Source organism: Fomitiporia mediterranea (genome assembly GCF_000271605.1).
Source record: "Fomitiporia mediterranea MF3/22 unplaced genomic scaffold FOMMEscaffold_8, whole genome shotgun sequence".
Lineage (NCBI taxonomy): Eukaryota > Fungi > Basidiomycota > Agaricomycetes > Hymenochaetales > Hymenochaetaceae > Fomitiporia > Fomitiporia mediterranea.
Window position 1 is genome coordinate 1,783,571 of NW_006760393.1, and position 16,246 is coordinate 1,799,816.

At 47.3% G+C, this 16,246-nt stretch overlaps 7 protein-coding genes across 7 annotated transcripts; 5 read left to right on the forward strand and 2 right to left on the reverse strand.

Moving 5' to 3' along the window:
* Nucleotides 1-338: 338 nt before the first annotated feature.
* On the forward strand, nt 339-2,096 carry FOMMEDRAFT_89695 (uncharacterized protein; the record flags this gene model as incomplete). The annotated part of the gene is made up of 5 exons (XM_007268451.1): nt 339-692; nt 753-1,442; nt 1,501-1,609; nt 1,670-1,836; nt 1,923-2,096. 5 exons carry the CDS (start codon nt 339-341, stop codon nt 2,094-2,096), a joined length of 1,494 nt encoding a protein of 497 aa, XP_007268513.1.
* Nucleotides 2,097-2,443: 347 nt separating this feature from the next.
* On the forward strand, nt 2,444-4,775 carry FOMMEDRAFT_110897 (alpha-ketoacid dehydrogenase kinase; the record flags this gene model as incomplete). The annotated part of the gene is made up of 12 exons (XM_007268452.1): nt 2,444-2,674; nt 2,736-2,777; nt 2,838-2,951; nt 3,007-3,029; nt 3,102-3,182; nt 3,237-3,623; nt 3,673-3,700; nt 3,756-3,864; nt 3,914-4,178; nt 4,241-4,284; nt 4,359-4,390; nt 4,445-4,775. The coding sequence occupies 12 exons, from the start codon at nt 2,444-2,446 to the stop codon at nt 4,472-4,474; spliced, it is 1,386 nt and encodes a 461-aa protein (XP_007268514.1). The 3' UTR covers nt 4,475-4,775.
* A 354-nt stretch (nt 4,776-5,129) lies between these two features.
* Nucleotides 5,130-6,860, forward strand: FOMMEDRAFT_169398 (uncharacterized protein). The gene is made up of 3 exons (XM_007268453.1): nt 5,130-6,082; nt 6,136-6,216; nt 6,268-6,860. Exons 1-3 carry the CDS (start codon nt 5,154-5,156, stop codon nt 6,560-6,562), a joined length of 1,305 nt encoding a protein of 434 aa, XP_007268515.1. The 5' UTR covers nt 5,130-5,153; the 3' UTR covers nt 6,563-6,860.
* Nucleotides 6,861-7,192: 332 nt separating this feature from the next.
* FOMMEDRAFT_88491 (d-4,5 unsaturated-glucuronyl hydrolase-like protein) lies at nt 7,193-9,090 on the forward strand (the record flags this gene model as incomplete). Its single annotated transcript, XM_007268454.1, has 9 exons — nt 7,193-7,614; nt 7,680-7,803; nt 7,871-8,000; nt 8,063-8,147; nt 8,204-8,250; nt 8,280-8,403; nt 8,466-8,619; nt 8,695-8,809; nt 8,879-9,090. 9 exons carry the CDS (start codon nt 7,193-7,195, stop codon nt 9,088-9,090), a joined length of 1,413 nt encoding a protein of 470 aa, XP_007268516.1.
* Nucleotides 9,091-9,101: 11 nt separating this feature from the next.
* FOMMEDRAFT_126005 (uncharacterized protein) lies at nt 9,102-11,525 on the reverse strand. The gene is made up of 7 exons (XM_007268455.1): nt 11,383-11,525; nt 11,228-11,333; nt 10,459-11,171; nt 10,067-10,408; nt 9,762-10,009; nt 9,476-9,703; nt 9,102-9,413 (listed from the first exon to the last, which is right to left on the reverse strand). The coding sequence occupies exons 1-7, from the start codon at nt 11,492-11,494 to the stop codon at nt 9,195-9,197; spliced, it is 1,968 nt and encodes a 655-aa protein (XP_007268517.1). The 5' UTR covers nt 11,495-11,525; the 3' UTR covers nt 9,102-9,194.
* A 509-nt stretch (nt 11,526-12,034) lies between these two features.
* FOMMEDRAFT_158372 (uncharacterized protein) lies at nt 12,035-14,026 on the reverse strand (the record flags this gene model as incomplete). Its single annotated transcript, XM_007268456.1, has 6 exons — nt 12,035-12,175; nt 12,248-12,487; nt 12,555-13,302; nt 13,359-13,608; nt 13,671-13,732; nt 13,785-14,026. 6 exons carry the CDS (start codon nt 14,024-14,026, stop codon nt 12,035-12,037), a joined length of 1,683 nt encoding a protein of 560 aa, XP_007268518.1.
* Nucleotides 14,027-14,281: 255 nt separating this feature from the next.
* FOMMEDRAFT_90009 (AGC/NDR protein kinase) lies at nt 14,282-16,071 on the forward strand (the record flags this gene model as incomplete). The annotated part of the gene is made up of 7 exons (XM_007268457.1): nt 14,282-14,475; nt 14,533-14,710; nt 14,762-14,845; nt 14,898-15,139; nt 15,189-15,441; nt 15,503-15,744; nt 15,801-16,071. The coding sequence occupies 7 exons, from the start codon at nt 14,282-14,284 to the stop codon at nt 16,069-16,071; spliced, it is 1,464 nt and encodes a 487-aa protein (XP_007268519.1).
* Nucleotides 16,072-16,246: the final 175 nt, after the last annotated feature.

Sequence of the window (16,246 nt, forward strand, 5' to 3'; positions counted from 1 at the left end):
GTTCTACTAGCGCCCATAATGAACCGTCCGATGTCGTCGTCTCCTCACCTGCGCGAAAGAGACATCGCGGCTCCGATCCCCAAGACGAAATCGAGAATAGCCAGAGCCTGCGTACGCCAAGTAAGCAGCGTACTTATGGCCGCAAAGCAGCAAAAATTACGGACGCACAGACTCGGGAAAAAGTCCTCGAGCTACCATTTGATGACTTAGACTTGGCTTCGTTCAATGACGGGGTTGAATCTCCAAAGAATAAGCACAGACGCGTCGTACTCGAATCGGTCGAAGTATCGGTCACGAGGAGAGTGAACTCCAACTTATGCACAGACAAGCAGGTACCCATGACTGCAGGCTCGACGAGAGCACTGTCAAGGTCAAAGACGATTCAGAGGGAAACAGACCATGTTCCGGAATCGGATACACGCGACTCCAGTCCAGAAATACTTGATGAATCTCCAAAATGCTCACCGGCTCTCTTACGCGAGTCTTTGGGAAAGCAAAAGCAGGCTATTCTGAATGCTCTCCGCAACTCCCGTCTACATGAAAGTCGAATATCTAATGACGACCAGGATAGCATACCATCCACCAACTCTGTCACCTTGCAGCAGCTGAGCGAACTCCTGGGCGGAAGCATTGAACGCGGAGAAGGGAATAGTTGCCTCGTTATTGGTCCTGCGGGTAGTGGAAAATCTATGGTATACCGACTTTCTTCCGTGCCTACACTCCATTCCATCTAATATAGCCGTCCATCGCAGATATTCGAGAGCGCTCTGGACATGTATGAAGATAACACCCCGATTGTTATTCGACTGAATGGGCATGTTCATCATACGGACCGTTTGGCAATCCGTGAAATTGCGCGGCAAGTCGTCGAACAAACTGGAAATAAAAAGTTCGAGTCTATCGACGTCGACGACGACGATAATCCGTTCGAAGATAACAACACCGATCAATTTACAGGGACTTTACCTCCTCCATCGCATCTTCCGTCACTTATTGCTGCCCTACCTACGATCTCGAGACCTGTAGTTGTGCTTCTCGACGCATTCAACGTTTTCACCGAACAACCCCGGCAAGCTCTGCTATACTGTCTTCTCGATACCGTCCAGTCTTGTCGAGCTGGATCGTCATCACACGGCGGGTTGGCAGTCATTGGCCTCACTTCTCGTGTCGATGTGGTTAATCTGCTGGAGAAACGGGTGAAGAGCCGCTTTTCTCACAGAATATTGCGGACCTCCGGTCCGCGAGCCTTAGAGGATTGGCTAGAAATCCTTCGGCAATGCCTGTGCACAACCATCAAGGATTCACCAGAGTCGGGTTCATCTAGATGGCGAACCATTTGGGAACATAATACCAATATGTTTCTTCAGGACCGGGAGGTTCGAGACATTCTCAAGGATATGTTTGGGATCAGTAGAGATATTCGCTGTCTCCTTAGAGTTATGGTGAGCATTAAATATTGTACTGGAAAAACTTCTGAAAAATTAATTGCTTTTCACATAGACAAACGCGGTTATTTGTTTGAGTGAAACCTCGCCATTCTTAACGGTACGCAGCCTAAATCGTGCCTTGGAATCGCAACGCAGCAGGTTACAGTCATCTCTACTAATGAGTACGTCCGGGAACTTCTCTCGATTCCGGTTATATTCGGTCTTACGCGTCTTCACTGTAGAGCTAGATTATCCCTCATTATCTCTGTGCATTGCCGCGCAACATGCTCGTACCGCGGGGCATGACACATTCACGTTTGAAATGCTCCACGAGCTGTTCGCCACTCAGGTACGCACCTCATCCGCCGCGCCCGTCATGCTCGGCGGTGGAAGCATCGGAATGGTCAACGTCGGCCGACGCGTCCTGTTGGGGGTACGATAGATTCCAATTTGTTTCAGAATTCCATGTCGTGCTAACTGCACAAATTCTCATAGACATTCGAAGAATTAATCAAGACGAAGATTTTTGTGCAAGCAGCATCTCACACCGCAGGTGTTGGCAAGGAGTTTGTTAAATACCGCTGCGCGGTTGAGCGGGAGGACGTTAAGGTTGCAGTCGAACGGATTGGCCAAACTAATCTAAAGAAGTGGTTCAGCAAAGCTCAATAGAGATTACAATCAACACACGATTCTAAATCATCCCACTATTCAAAGTTTGGATAGCATTATTTACACCTGCCTTCCTGATGCATGCTCTTTAAATAGACCTCATGTTGTACCATATGCACAATAAACCCAGAATAAAGCAGACACCAATTCCATGCATGCTAGCAAATCACTGTTCATATCAGATGATCGGCAGATTCCGCTTTACGCCGCGTCGATCCTGGTGCTGTGAGTCAAATCTATTTTAGCAGATTCATGTCATATTGGTGAAGCACAACTACGTTACTACATTCACCGCCGTTCTTGGCCAGCTTGCAGCTGGACTGCTTCTGCCGTCTGTTCTGCTTGCTATGATCCCGCTTTCAAGGCGCACCACCGCCCTTGCAAATATCCTAAGACGGGATTGCACCGACTCCATCTGCTGTCGGCGAAGCAGCGTCGGTATTCGCCCGACTTGCTCAAGACCACGTTTTGTCCGACATGCGTCCTCGTCCGTATCTTCTGCGCTGCATTTCTACCAGAACAGGCAGCTCGAGCTATACGCATCGAAAGAGACAAAACGTTTAACATTAAGGCAGCTGGTACGATCAAACGTGATAGACAATTATGACAAGCTGAAGTTGCTTCCGTTCAACGCGCCAGATATTTTTCGGGCGCTCTATGACCGAGGAACGACTGATAATGGTGAGCTTGCTGGTTATGCGTCTGGACCTTGCCGCTGATTATACTGTTCAAATTTCCAAGGCCGCGAACTATGTTAGATCAGAACTACCCATACGAATCGCGCATAGGCTACGTGATATGCAGGCATTACCATTTATTGTGGTGACACAGGAAGATGTAGCGCGCGTGTACGAAGTACGTTCTATATAGTCTAGGCCATGTTGGATAGTTCAACTGATCCATTCGACAGTTATATTGGACCGCTTTCGACAAGTAAGCATTTTATTCTAACGTCGCGTTTTGCTCGACAAGCTCAATGCTGGAAGTCTGACTGCCTTCCGTGAGGTTTCGCGCATTCCCACCTATCACGAGTATGGCGGATAATTTGAAGTTCTGCGAGCTCGTGAGGTCACTTCTAGATGAACAGTAAGACGTTCGATTATTTCACACTTTTCTGTGCATTAAAGTATGATATCTCAGTGCCGCAATTATTCCTTCCCTTGCACTCGGTCTTTCCCTCTCATCGCACCACCTACCACCCGAGCAACTTGATGCATTCATAACTCGCATGCTAATTTCACGGATATCACGACGCGTCTTGGCGGAGCACCACCTCGCGCTTACAGAAGATTTTATTCGAGACAAGAATCGTAAACCGAAAAATCCGTCCAGTTCTCCGCATGTCGGCATTATTAATACGGAGTTAAACCCACGACGAAGCATCGAACGATGCACGGACTTGCTACAAGCCAGTCCTCGCTGTGTCCTCTTTGCTGACCCAGAACGTGCGGCAGAGCTCGAGTGTCCAAAGGTGGTAATAAACGGGCATGTTGAAACGAAATTTGCGTATATACGTGACCAATTTGAGTGAGCGCCGCAGGGTTTTTACATGTGCACTTTGCTTACTGTCATCAAGATATATTGTTTTTGAACTTTTGAAGAATGTACGGTTATTTATCCCTCCTTGGATTTGTATATACATCTAAGCATGTCATCTAGGCTATCTATGCAACGAGCTTAAGACATCCGTCTGCTAACCCTCTTCCTGACATTCGAGCAACAATCGCCGCTGGGGAGGATGAGATCCAAATCCGGATATCCGACCAAGGTATGTTTATCATAAGCCGAATCATTAACAATGCTAATAATACTGGCAGGCGGTGGGCTTGTGCAGCCCGAAATCTCCTCTCCATCTGATCTTCTTTCCTTCTCGCATGTCAAAAACACAACGAGACTTGACACTTCGCGTATATCCGCTCTTAAATCTGCGAGCTCGAGGCCTCAAGGCATACGGGCAACTGTTCACGAGCAAGTTGAGGCATGGAAAGGAAACAAGTCCATAAATACACCAGAGCAAGAGGCCGGTGTAGGAGTACACACGCGGTTGGGTATTGGGTTACCGATGAGCAACATATTTGCAACGTAAGTTACCGACCAGATACCAGGCTGGCACTAATACGATGCTTGTTTCATTGCACATCCAGTTATTTCGGCGGATCTTTAGAACTCGTTTCTCTGGACGGATGGGGTACGTGATCCCAAATTTGCCATGTTTGCCCCGAACCTGTGCTCAATCTTTCTCGCCTGTCATTCCTCGATCAGGCACGGATGTTTACTTGCGACTACCCAAACTCGTAAGCAATGGTTATTTTTACACAATGCCGCAGACTGACATGCCACATTCTCAGGGCACAAAACTGGAAGGGATTGAAGTCTGAATACGTCCTTACCTGCCGCAAGCCTGAGCGGATATGTCCCGTTAAATAGAAAGAGACGCACGCATGTCCTATGGGACGTTTTCCCGCCCGCTCACTTCGGATGATGATTGAATAGGGTAGACTACTATATGTGGGATAGCGCTGTTAACTGTCAAGGCTGCATCTTTTCACTGGCAAGCTTCTTGGATAATTACAAAAGAAGGCTACCCCGGATATAGATGCATGGATTGATTTTGTAACGGTTCACATGGTCCGTGTAGCTAGATGTGTATATATTTGGACTCGAGGAAATAGAGAAGCGCGGGGAATAACAGCATTTGGGGGAGGATCTACAATACACAGCGAAGAAGCCTTGGGCGGGCAGTATTGACCGAATCGCAGTGACAACAGACAGGGCTGGCTGTGATTTGGCCGTCGAATGTACAGGATGATTAGAGTTGATTATGAACGAATTGAGATGATTGAGCGCAGACAAATATGATCAAGGTTGGCCGGGCCTGAAAGCGGTGTCCACCAGAGTCACCGCCGAGTTAGCGATGTCGTCCCAAATAAGTCTGCTCTATCATCCTCTCATCCCCCCTCCTCCCTGCCTCTCTCACTCATCACTTTTTATCCTCCATCACCCACATCATTCCCTCTTCTCCTCCGTGCCCCTCTTGCTCCTGCGACTCTATGCACCATGGTCGAGCCAGCGCTCCCAAGTCCAACTGAGGCCCCACCGCCCGCGTACGAAATATCCCAACTTGACTTTGAGGAAAAACTCGTGATCGCAACAGAGCGTTCTCTTGATCTCTCAGACCATAATTATGAGCAAGCATATAACGCATCAAAGGCAGATACTAAATTCATGTCGGACGACGCTGGTCAGTCGAACGTGGAGGCTCATCAGTTTGCGTCTGCGTCCGCCAGTGCGCAGTCATCATCAGTCCGGCCGTTAAGCTTCAGAAGGAAATCACGCAAATCAGATGGTTCTGGCGAGTCGGTCGGGGCTAAGGAGCGCCCTAGCTGGCTCGAAGAGACGCGTGTCGACGCGTCGACTTCAAATTCCAGTGCTTCTGTACGGCGACTACCATCCGAACCTGAAGAGCCACACGGTCACGACGATGGGCCATCCCAACACGTCTTACCCGATGAATCCTCGGAGGAGGATCATTCTATGCCCCCGCCGCCCTTTGCTCCGATCGACACGTCGCTGGATGGGCCAGCTTATGAACGATATCCCAGCCAGGACGCGCGCCCACGACGAACAGATGGACCAACAATCGTTATGTCCTACACTGATCAAGATGTTGGCGCTTCTCCCCCTCCATCACCTCCGCAGTCCCCGGTCGTCCGGAATACATCACCCAACATACATCGACAGCGTGCGACATCTCCCCAAATCAATCCCATGACCCACGGTTATCAGCACGCGCCGCAGCAATCCCGACTGCAAGTTGGTAACCCTGCACCCCGTCCAAGATCGACGGGCGCCCAGCGCTTCGTGCCCCCACCCCCTCGACTAAGCTTTGATCCGTCTGTTGCCTATGAAGGAACAAGGACTTCTTTGTTTGGGCAGCTGCCGAAAGAAGTAAATGATGTAGGTCAGGATGCAAGATCCCTGTACAGGTCAGTCATATGCCCATAGTAGTTGATTCAAAGTGACTGAAGCGTCATGATAGTTCTGCCGTTGCTCCCCTCATGTCGTCGCAAAAGTCGCAAATATCTCGGCCGGCACCCGCTCCGAGAGCAAAACGATATGCGTGCGTAATTAGCTGTTCAGACATTCTTCTTGATCGTTGACATTATCGTAGTCCATCGATAAACTCTCTCTCTTCTGAATATGATCAGAACCAGACTCAACAAAACATGCCTTCGAATAGGCCTTTCTACTCTGCGCAGGACTATGCTGCCAGCCGGACCTCTGTCTACACGCAGGCCTCTGTGAATCAGTTCCCACAATATCCACATGTTTCACAGTATCAACAGATGCCGCAGTACCCCGCACAGCAAAACAATGCTCGTCCGCCCGCGACAATCCACCAAAGTAGCAATCAACGATGGTCGACTGCACCCGCACCATATCAATCAACATACTATCAGCGCTAAACGATGCCTCTTATTTAACCTCCTAACTTCATTTTTTTTAATCTTCGAAGATACCTAACGTTGTATAATAGGAGAATGTGGAGATCTTTCTCGGACCAAGTAGCTTATTCCTTCCGGTTGTTTTCTTGATTTATTACAACCATCTTCAAACTTGTAATCGTTGCAACTTATTTATCTGTTAACCTTCCAGCACGCTGCTTACGCTGGCACTTTGTCCTTTGTATCGCTTCACTTCCTACGCCGCTTGTTTTCGGTATTCTGCTCTTTTTACATGTTACTCAGCTTATTTACCCTGATTTGCCTCACTGTCTCTTTATACTATCCTGATATGTTCGTACATTAAAGTAGCTTTAGCTTGTTGGAGTCTAACGCAGAAAATTAAAGTTCAGTTTCTTTTATCCTAGACCACATGCGAAAGAGTGTCAATGGTCTTTCCTATTAGCTTTGATCAAAAGAAGACGCCAGTAACTGCTGATTTGAGTTCATCTATTCTTAGACACGTTCACCCGCCATGCCCCGAAAACGTTGTTTATATAGATTATTTATTACCTCACCCTTTTGTTCCTGAGTCTCCCTTGCAACGGGCATGCTACGAGCTAGTTCAACCGACGAAAGTAGGAAGATGCCTCCATGTCTTTCCTTACACTGCTGTGCTTAGCTTGTCTTAGTAGTACCTCGAGTCTCAGAACAGGTGTACTGGCTGCAACGCCTCCGTCAGAGCTGTTCTCACCGCTCATCGCTCAGAAAATCTCGCAGATTGCATCGAACTTCTCCTCTCCAACGCTGTACCCGCAGTATACGGACTCCTCAGGAAAATGGTTGTATTTTCCGACTGATACTTGGACTACGGGATTCTTTCCTGCGTTGCTTTATTCACTTAACACGCGAGCTTCTTTCTGCAAGACCAGTAGTAGTAATGATGGTTTGAATGAGACGGATTGGCTTACTCTGGCATGGGGATGGAGTGCACCGGAAGTAGGGCTGGAGACGAATAACTCGGTGGGACATGATGTTGGATTTCTGAGCTTTCCATTCCAGGAGGAGTTAACATTGTGAGTAGGCCCAACCAGTCTGGAGTGCGAATAAGGAGAGTTGCTAACTGAAGTCCATGTTCTAGAGACTCGACAAATCAGTCTGCAGTTGATAGTGTTAATGCTTTTGCTAATGACCTTGCTGTGCGATTTGATCCGACGGTGGGATGTACACGGAGCTGGGACTCGTCTGACCCAACTGATTTCATGGTGAGTCTTGTCTTTTCTACTCAAGCTATTTGAGATCAATCCCAGGTGTATGTTATTTTGACTGTAGGTGATCATTGATAATATGATGGATCTTGACGTCCTATTTGTCTCCGCGAACCTTACTGGAAACGATACGTTACGCCAAATTGCGATATCCCATGCAGATAAAACGATTGAAAATCATGTCCGAAACGATGGTGATTTCGTCCAGTATAACTTCTTTATTGGGCGGCGAGTTAATTCTACATTCGCATAATAGGTTCTTCCTTCCATTTAGTAGAGTATAACCAAACTACAGGTAGCGTCATACGTCGAGGGACAGTGCAGGGGTATGCAGATAATAGGTATGGAGAATTAGTGCACTATTTAAAGATCAATTTCTGAGACTCGATCACTTTAGTACTTGGTCTCGTGGGCAAAGTTGGGGTATCTATGCCTTCGCACAAAGTATGTTCAGGTTACTTAGGACATTAGAGTGGAGAAAAAGGTTGAACGCCCCGCAGTGTACCAGAATACAGGCGAGCAACACTACCTAGATACGTCTCGACGGATGGCGACCTATTTCGTAACGAATATCCCGAGTTCGGGTATTGTTCCTTGGTATTTACTTTCTTTACACGTACACTCGACTGACAGACTTATTTACAGTATTCTACATTCAGGGATTTCAATGCACCAGATGACGGTTCTCGACCAGCAGACAGCTCAGCAGCAACGATCGCATCTTCAGCACTCCTCTTGTTATCAGATACAGAGCAGTCCTTGTCACCGGCAAACTCTTCTGGAGCGGCGTATTGGCGGGACTTGGCGGTTCAGGTAAGGAATTAGTCTTGCCCTCCATGCATTATAGAAATGTGACTTACAATGGGTATTTACTGCACTCGTTAACAGGTACTTGCAAATACAACAGCATCCTTCTGGAATCCCAATTGGCAGAGTCTTCTCTCGAACGGAACTGACAATAATCGCCTTGATCCACCTATTAATGACACGGGCATCATCTACGGTGAGTATCTTCCGTTGACCAAGTGTTCTCGGCTGGGAGGAAGGTTTATTCATATTCTTTTTCGAATAGGGGACTATTACTTCGTTCAGGCTGGAAATCAGTTGTTGCAGGCTGGCCTAGTGAATTGTTCTGGGTCAGCCAACTCATCAGCACTTAACAATCCGAATAGTTCTGGTCCTGGCCCTAAGAACTCTTACGCCACGTACAACACTGTACCATTACATCTCCAAACCCTAGTATTAGTTTTATTATGTACATTATCCTTCTCCTTAATACTATAAACTCACTCACCCCCCAGTGCATCCTCGAATCGGATGGATAATATTGAATAAGCAGCGAAATAGCAAAGTATAATGAGGTGAGATGACTACACAAGAACGAGTGCTTAATCACTGTCGCTACTGCTGTCATCACTACTGCTCTCCTCGATGTCTGTCCCACTCTCATCATCATCATCGCTCTCACCGTGTACGGGAGATTTCCTCACGTTTGCACCCTTCATAAGTGCCATTTGTCCTGCCAAAGAATCTTCCTCCGGGTCTGAGATCTCGTCTTCTACGCCTCGCTCGTCCGAGCTGAGCTGTGAGACATCGTCTACTTTGAGCTGTAGGTGACATGACATCAATCAATGACTCGGAAAAGTCGAAATTTGAACAGAATACTTACAATAATATCTCGAATAACTTCCTCGCCAACAAAGGTATCACTAACAAGATGAATCTTCCAGCTATATACCGCAACATTCGGTGGTGCCTGGAACTGAAGTTTGTACGTTCGGAAGTTCCGTTCCTTCGTCGGGTCCGAGAGAGGTAAATCCGTGATCCGCATCGGAGGCATGACAACTCGGTTCAGCTTGGGTTCAGTCACTAATACCCACCAAGATGGTTTCCGAGGCTAGATAATTAAGTTAACTTATCATACACAATATGCTCAGACGCGGTATAGTACTTACTGCTGGCCAGAATGGTGTATGTGCCCGCTTGGCAATGGTCAAACCGTTAGTCAGATCTTCGCTGTCTCGTTTCGAAGACAAGAATGCCTGATCCTTCTCTTCGTTTTCTTTAATTGATCGCTTTATGACATCCACGTCAGAAGTCTCCTTTTCCTCCTGTTTCACAGTTGCACCAGTTGGAGGGGTGATCCGTGCCTTCACAACTAACTGTACAATAGATAGTGGAGTCACGATTCGCTCGCCGAGTACTATTTTTATTATTTCAATCAGTTACACCATCTGACGGATAAGATACGGTGACAAACCTTTGAAAGATGCTTCTACGAGCTCTAGTTTACCCCAACTTTCAGCTGCTTTTCTTGCTTGCTCAGCTCGAGCATCCTGGGTCTTTTCTAAGTGGTCGATAAATGCCTTAACGTCGCGCTCGTTGAGTTGCTGAACGAGATTCTTTACGTCGTCTTCAGAGAAATTCGGAAATTGTGTGAAAACCGAGCTGTCTTGGACTTGAGTAAAGGGCGAAACAGCTTGGGTGACATAGGCGTGAAGACGCATCGCGCTCAGAGTGGGTGTTAACCAGTTGTGAGCCATGGCGATGTTTAGGAGCGATGTAAGGAGTGAAGGAGAGCGGACGAGAATGTCGTCTTGAACTGCAAGAACATGCGTTAATGGGCTTCGCAATTTGATAAAAGACAAATACCTCTCTGTAATGACGAATTTTCTATTGGAATGCGAAGCAGGTGTGCATATAGCAGTGTTTGAGCAGGAGAACCAGAATATTTGCCTCCTAGGCGGGATCGAACTTTCTGCTCTAGGTCACCAAGGGAGGTAGACACAACAGGATATTCGTTCTCCAAGGCCTGTCCGTAGCATGCAAGCAGATCCTCGATGGAGCTGTCTTCTTTGATGTCCTTGAAAAACATCTCCGCTGATCTGGCATATACACCGTCCTTCGTTTTAATCCTGCTCCCGAACCACCACTTCCCAACGATGACTGGAAGAAGTCCACCCAAGATGATGCAGTATCCAACTAAGAAGAAGAATCTGTGTTGGCCCTCAACAACCCACTTTGGGATTGCAATTCCCATGCTGACTTCCTGCCGACCGTCTGGATGTCCGTATAACTCCAGGTTCCTGCGGATCGTCTCGTCGGTCAAGCTCTTATAAGCTTTCGTAATTTCTACGAAGTACGCTTCGACCATTTCCATGGTTTGGTTTGCTACAAGCTTCACCTTGTCCGGGTGGAATTTACGCGATAGTTTCTTGTAATGCGATTTAATTTCCTTCTCTGGGGTACCTGAGCGAATGCCAAGGATCTCGAAGGGATCGTAAACCTTGCTTTCGTTTCGGGTTGTAGAGGCTTTGTAGGCAAAGAAAGCCCAGAGAGACCATCCACCGAGCAAGAATAGTGTCCTAGGAAATTATTGCATGAGATCCATAAAGGCTAACGATATGAATTGGAGGCGCACTTCGCACCAAGCCTCGGGTTGAATATTGACCGTTTGTTCCTCTGCTTTATACGCTCGTGCTGCTTCACGCACATGGAACATTCGCAGCCCGTTGGTTCAGCTTTTTCTGTGCAACGTCAGAATGTGATCAGAGAAAGGAGCACAGAAGGACGTACTAGAGGAGGACGAGAAAGCAGTTAAACTAAAGGGTATGAGAATTATAGACAGAAAAGTGAGGAGGAAGTAAGCAGCCATGCCGCCCCCCTCGTCGTATTGATAGTTCGCCATTGTGAAGTTGGCTCGAGGGTGAGGCGTTCACCGGTGACAAGAGCAGCAAAGAGTGTGTCGTGGTCAAAGAAATGCTGGAGTACTTTGCCAGCGCGACGTGGACGCGCTCCCGCCACGTGTGCGTATGTAATTATCTACTTAGATTAGATTTATCTGCTGTCTGTCGGGATTCGGGAAATTTCGTTTCTTGCCTCCTGCCTCCACCGACCTATCTGCAAGTCTTTTCTCCAATGAATAGGTGCGCACTGTTTGCATAAAGAGTACTCGTAAAATGCAAGCTGAATCACATCCGTAGAGGTCCAATAGTCCTTGTAAGTTGCCAGAATACTCTCCGTACCCATCGAACCTTGTTGTAATCATAATCACAATCAATGCATACATGAAGACCATAGAAGAAGCGGAGGTGACCTCATTCATTAGAACGATAGTGCCTTCATATTGACCGTACTTCCAAAGTATATTTTGGATCAGTTTGTACGTCTAATATCGCTCTTTGCGTTGCATTAAATCTTACGTCCGCCATTTGGGTCCTCTTGCAAATCAGCCGCCTCCATCCTCCGACGAAGATGAAATCACGACGAAGCTACGAACACGCTTCCAGGAACTCCTGAAGGCGTTGCGAGAAAACGCAGAAGGTATTGCATCATCCGGGGCAACGACACCATCGGATGCATAGATACTCTGCAAATAGAATAGAAGAGCGCTACAAACATAGTTAGACGACTATAGAACCATCTAACTAATGCTTTCTACGAGTTTCCAAGATGCCTCTAATACATCTTCGAAAGTATAGATCTCTTCCTCAACTGCATCGCTGCTGGGTCCTTCCCCGCCTTCGTCCACTGAACTGAACGCGCCAAACGTGATGCCACTTGACCCTGGTCGAGGAATCATCTCGAGCACAACAGAAGAATCGTCGTGTCTGATTTCCTTCACACGGCCTAGATGTACCAGTGTTTCTGGCGTAAATGTCGCCGGATTTATTGCAAGAGCCTTAGTGTCAAATAATAAATTCACGTTAAATGTTTGCTCGCAAAAACATGAAGAAATGCCAGCACACCTTAAACCCCACTACAGTTCCCGCATTCAATGAAGACACCTCGGAAAGCGAACTCAAAGGCTTGAGGGTATCCCAGGTTTGTTCGATTGAGGCCCAATTTATCTCGGGCTCTCCGTAATTTAAGGTCACGTCTTCCTGTTTCGTAGCGGTCTCATCAACATGCAATTCCTCCGCTGCGGCATCTTGACCATATTGATCTCTCTGTTTCTTTTTCTTCCCTCGGTCCCATTTTTCGCCTTCAACCTCGACAGATGTGACGAACATATTTGACGGTAAAAGTCCTTGCGCCTGCTTCACAGAGGGAGTAAGGAAATGAGGTGCGCTTGGCCTTGCAGTTGCTGATGATGTAGACTCAGCAGAATGGAACGTCGTTGCTGTGTTAGGAGGAACAGTCTCATCTGAGAAGACGATTTTCTGTGAGGTGAGACCTGCCATCGCCTGCTTGAACCCCTTCTTTTTGTTTTTATTCCGCAACGTTGTAACCATACTTTCAACTTCAAGCGGTGAAGTCGATGCATTTTGTGAAACTTCGGCATTCCCATTTTTCGTGTGATTTAAGGATCCGCTACGATGCGTGCCCAATGGTATTGCGTTCGCGGATTCATTTGGCAGAGCTTGAGCTGCAGCTTGCTCAAGTTGCTTGTGCTCTCTTTGATATATACGTTTGAGTCTTCGTCGTGCGTTTCTCTTTTGGGTACTTGGTCTGCCCTGTCCCGGAGGAACAGATAGAACGCTCGAGTTGGTGTGTCTGACAAACAATTGCAACATTAACAAGTGAAGTGGAACAATCCACCAACAAAATACCTTGCCGGTTGAAGTACATGTCTTTTTGACGACTGTACCTCAACTGAGGAACTTGATGAGGCCGAGGACGACGACGTACTAGTCGAGGAAGACGATGACGAGGCTGAGGATGAATCCGAGGACGACGAGCTATCCGAACTAGTTGTTTCGTCCGAAGAACTTTCTGAGGAGGAGGACGAAATTGAAGGCAATGAGGTTCTGCTTGGCCGTTTAGCCCGTAGATCAACACGTCGCTTTTTTGGAGAAGAGACTGGGAACAGTGAGATGCAAAAATGAGCAACAGGCGATGCCAGCTAAGACAAGACCCATTACTAGTAGTGTCATCCACAGCCTTTCTCTTTTTCTGAATTGATACTTTCTGCTTCTTCGTAATACTAGGAAGCAACCACATCAGACCGCGTTATTCGAGTAAGTGAAGAGACGCACTGCACAAGATCATTTTCCTTGATGACCTGGAGACTGGAATCATCGAGGAGCTCGAAATCATCTATGATGAGATTGATTTCGGATGCAGAGAAGTGGGACCCGTCTTCATCAAGTAATTGGGGTACTCGGGAGCATATCTGAGCCTTTACGCCTAGGATATCAAGGGTAGAGTTGTCATCCGGAATGTCGAACCAAGCTTTCAGAGCGCGAAGAGGTGGCCTTGTTGCGAGTCGGAAGCGCATAAGAAAAGGATTGTGGAAGGAAGAGTAAGTCACGGAAAGAAATATATTTCTTGACGCGGATCTTTCTTTAAACACGTAAACGGCAATGCCTTGAGCGTCCGTAACCTAGCAGTTCCCGTTCCAGTTAGAAACCTCACGATCGTTTAGTTTAGCGGCATTCGTAAATATTCCCGTCTTTGCAATCCTTGCAAAATGGCACATCTTAACCAGCCACGACAACCATACCCATCAGGCTCTCGCTCCCCTGCTCCCTACATGTCTCAACAGCAACAGTCCACCGGTTCTGCAAACTCAGGCAGCAACTCGGCCAAATCGCCAGACTATGTTTACTTTGACCGCACGACTGCCGGCTTCTCCGAGGAGGCGGTGCCCAAGGCGAAGGCGGCCCAGCTGAAGCTTGAACACTTTTACAAGGTCGCAGTGGATTCCGCGATCGAGCGCAATCAGAGGTGCAGTCTGTTTCGTCCACTGCGTGCAATCAGCTCATACTGATTTGACTTTCAAAGGCGTGTTGAGCTCGAACGAAGGTTACAGACAGATAATACGATGACGGAGGAACGAAAGCAACGCCAACTTCATCAGCTCGGAAAAAAAGAGTCCACCTTCCTCAGATTGCGTCGCACTAGGCTTGGACTTGATGACTTCCGGACTGTTAAGGTCATTGGCAAAGGCGCTTTCGGAGAGGTAGAATACTATTTTCATCGATTGTTAGTGACCCTAACCAAGTGGCCTCAGGTACGCCTCGTGCAAAAGACGGATACCGGGAAGATTTATGCTATGAAAACTCTGAAGAAGGACGAAATGTTAAAGAAAGATCAAGTATGCCCCGTCCCCCTCTGCTTAACAGGTCAGGTCAGTAATCCGTATACAGCTTGCGCACGTCCGTGCCGAACGAGATGTACTCGCCGAGTCAAACTCCCCATGGGTTGTACAGCTCTTCTATTCTTTCCAGGACGCTGCATATCTGTATTTGATCATGGAATTTTTACCTGGAGGAGATCTGATGACCATGCTCATCAAGTATGATACCTTTTCAGAAGATGTAACGAGGTTCTACATAGCAGAATGTGTGCTTGCGATAGAAGCTGTGCATCACCTTGGGTTCATTCATCGGTATGCTCCTCCCCTTTTCCCGGCAGCAGCAATCTAACAACCTTAACAGGGACATTAAACCCGATAATATACTGATTGACAAGGACGGGCATATCAAGCTATCTGATTTTGGTCTTTCTACTGGTTTCCATCGGGAGCACGATTCTTCGTACTACCAGAAACTGTTGGATCAGGCAAATGGTGTCAATTCACCGACGAGTGCTGCACAAGCCGCCCGCAACAGTGTTATGGTTAATGCCATCCACTTGACGATGACAAGCAAGGATCAGATCGCAACCTGGAAAGCAAACAGACGAAAACTGGTAAGGAAATTCAATAATCGAATAAGCTTATGAGGCACCTAATGAAGTTCCTTTATGACAGGCATACTCCACTGTCGGGACCCCGGATTATATCGCTCCTGAAATTTTCTTACTGCAGGGCTATGGTAACGAGTGCGATTGGTGGTCTCTAGGAGCAATCATGTTTGAATGCCTTGTTGGCTATCCGCCGTTCTGTTCGGAAACACCGCATGAGACATACAAGAAAATTGTGAACTGGAGAAACCATCTCTGCTTCCCCGATGATGTACATTTGAGCCGGGAGTCGGAGGACTTGATTCGACGGTAAGACTGAATAGTTCGTACTTTTTTTCGCGTAAACTTACCAATATTTTTACCAGCTTGATCACCTCGCCTGATCAACGTCTGAGCGTCGACCAGATCAAGGCACATCCCTTCTTCTATGGCGTTGACTGGGACATAATCAGGCAAATCGATGCGCCATTCGTTCCACACCTTCGTTCAATCACGGATACATCTTACTTCCCTACTGACGAGTTGCAGCAAGTCCCTGAGGAACCCACCACGACTGAAAGTGGGCCCGCGAGCAAGGATCTGGCATTCTTGGGTTACACGTTCAAGCGTTTCACCATATCTTCACACGCCTTCTAGTTCTTACAACAGTTGCTCCAATTTGGGAACTTTGCTCTGTTTGGCTGGTCAGACTTCCTGTAATGCAACTTGTAGTGGATGCTTTGAAACAGAAATTGTACAAATCATAACTTTACCATACTCACCCACTGGGATTCACTCGTAGACCGGGTGAATATGTATACATAGGGGAATA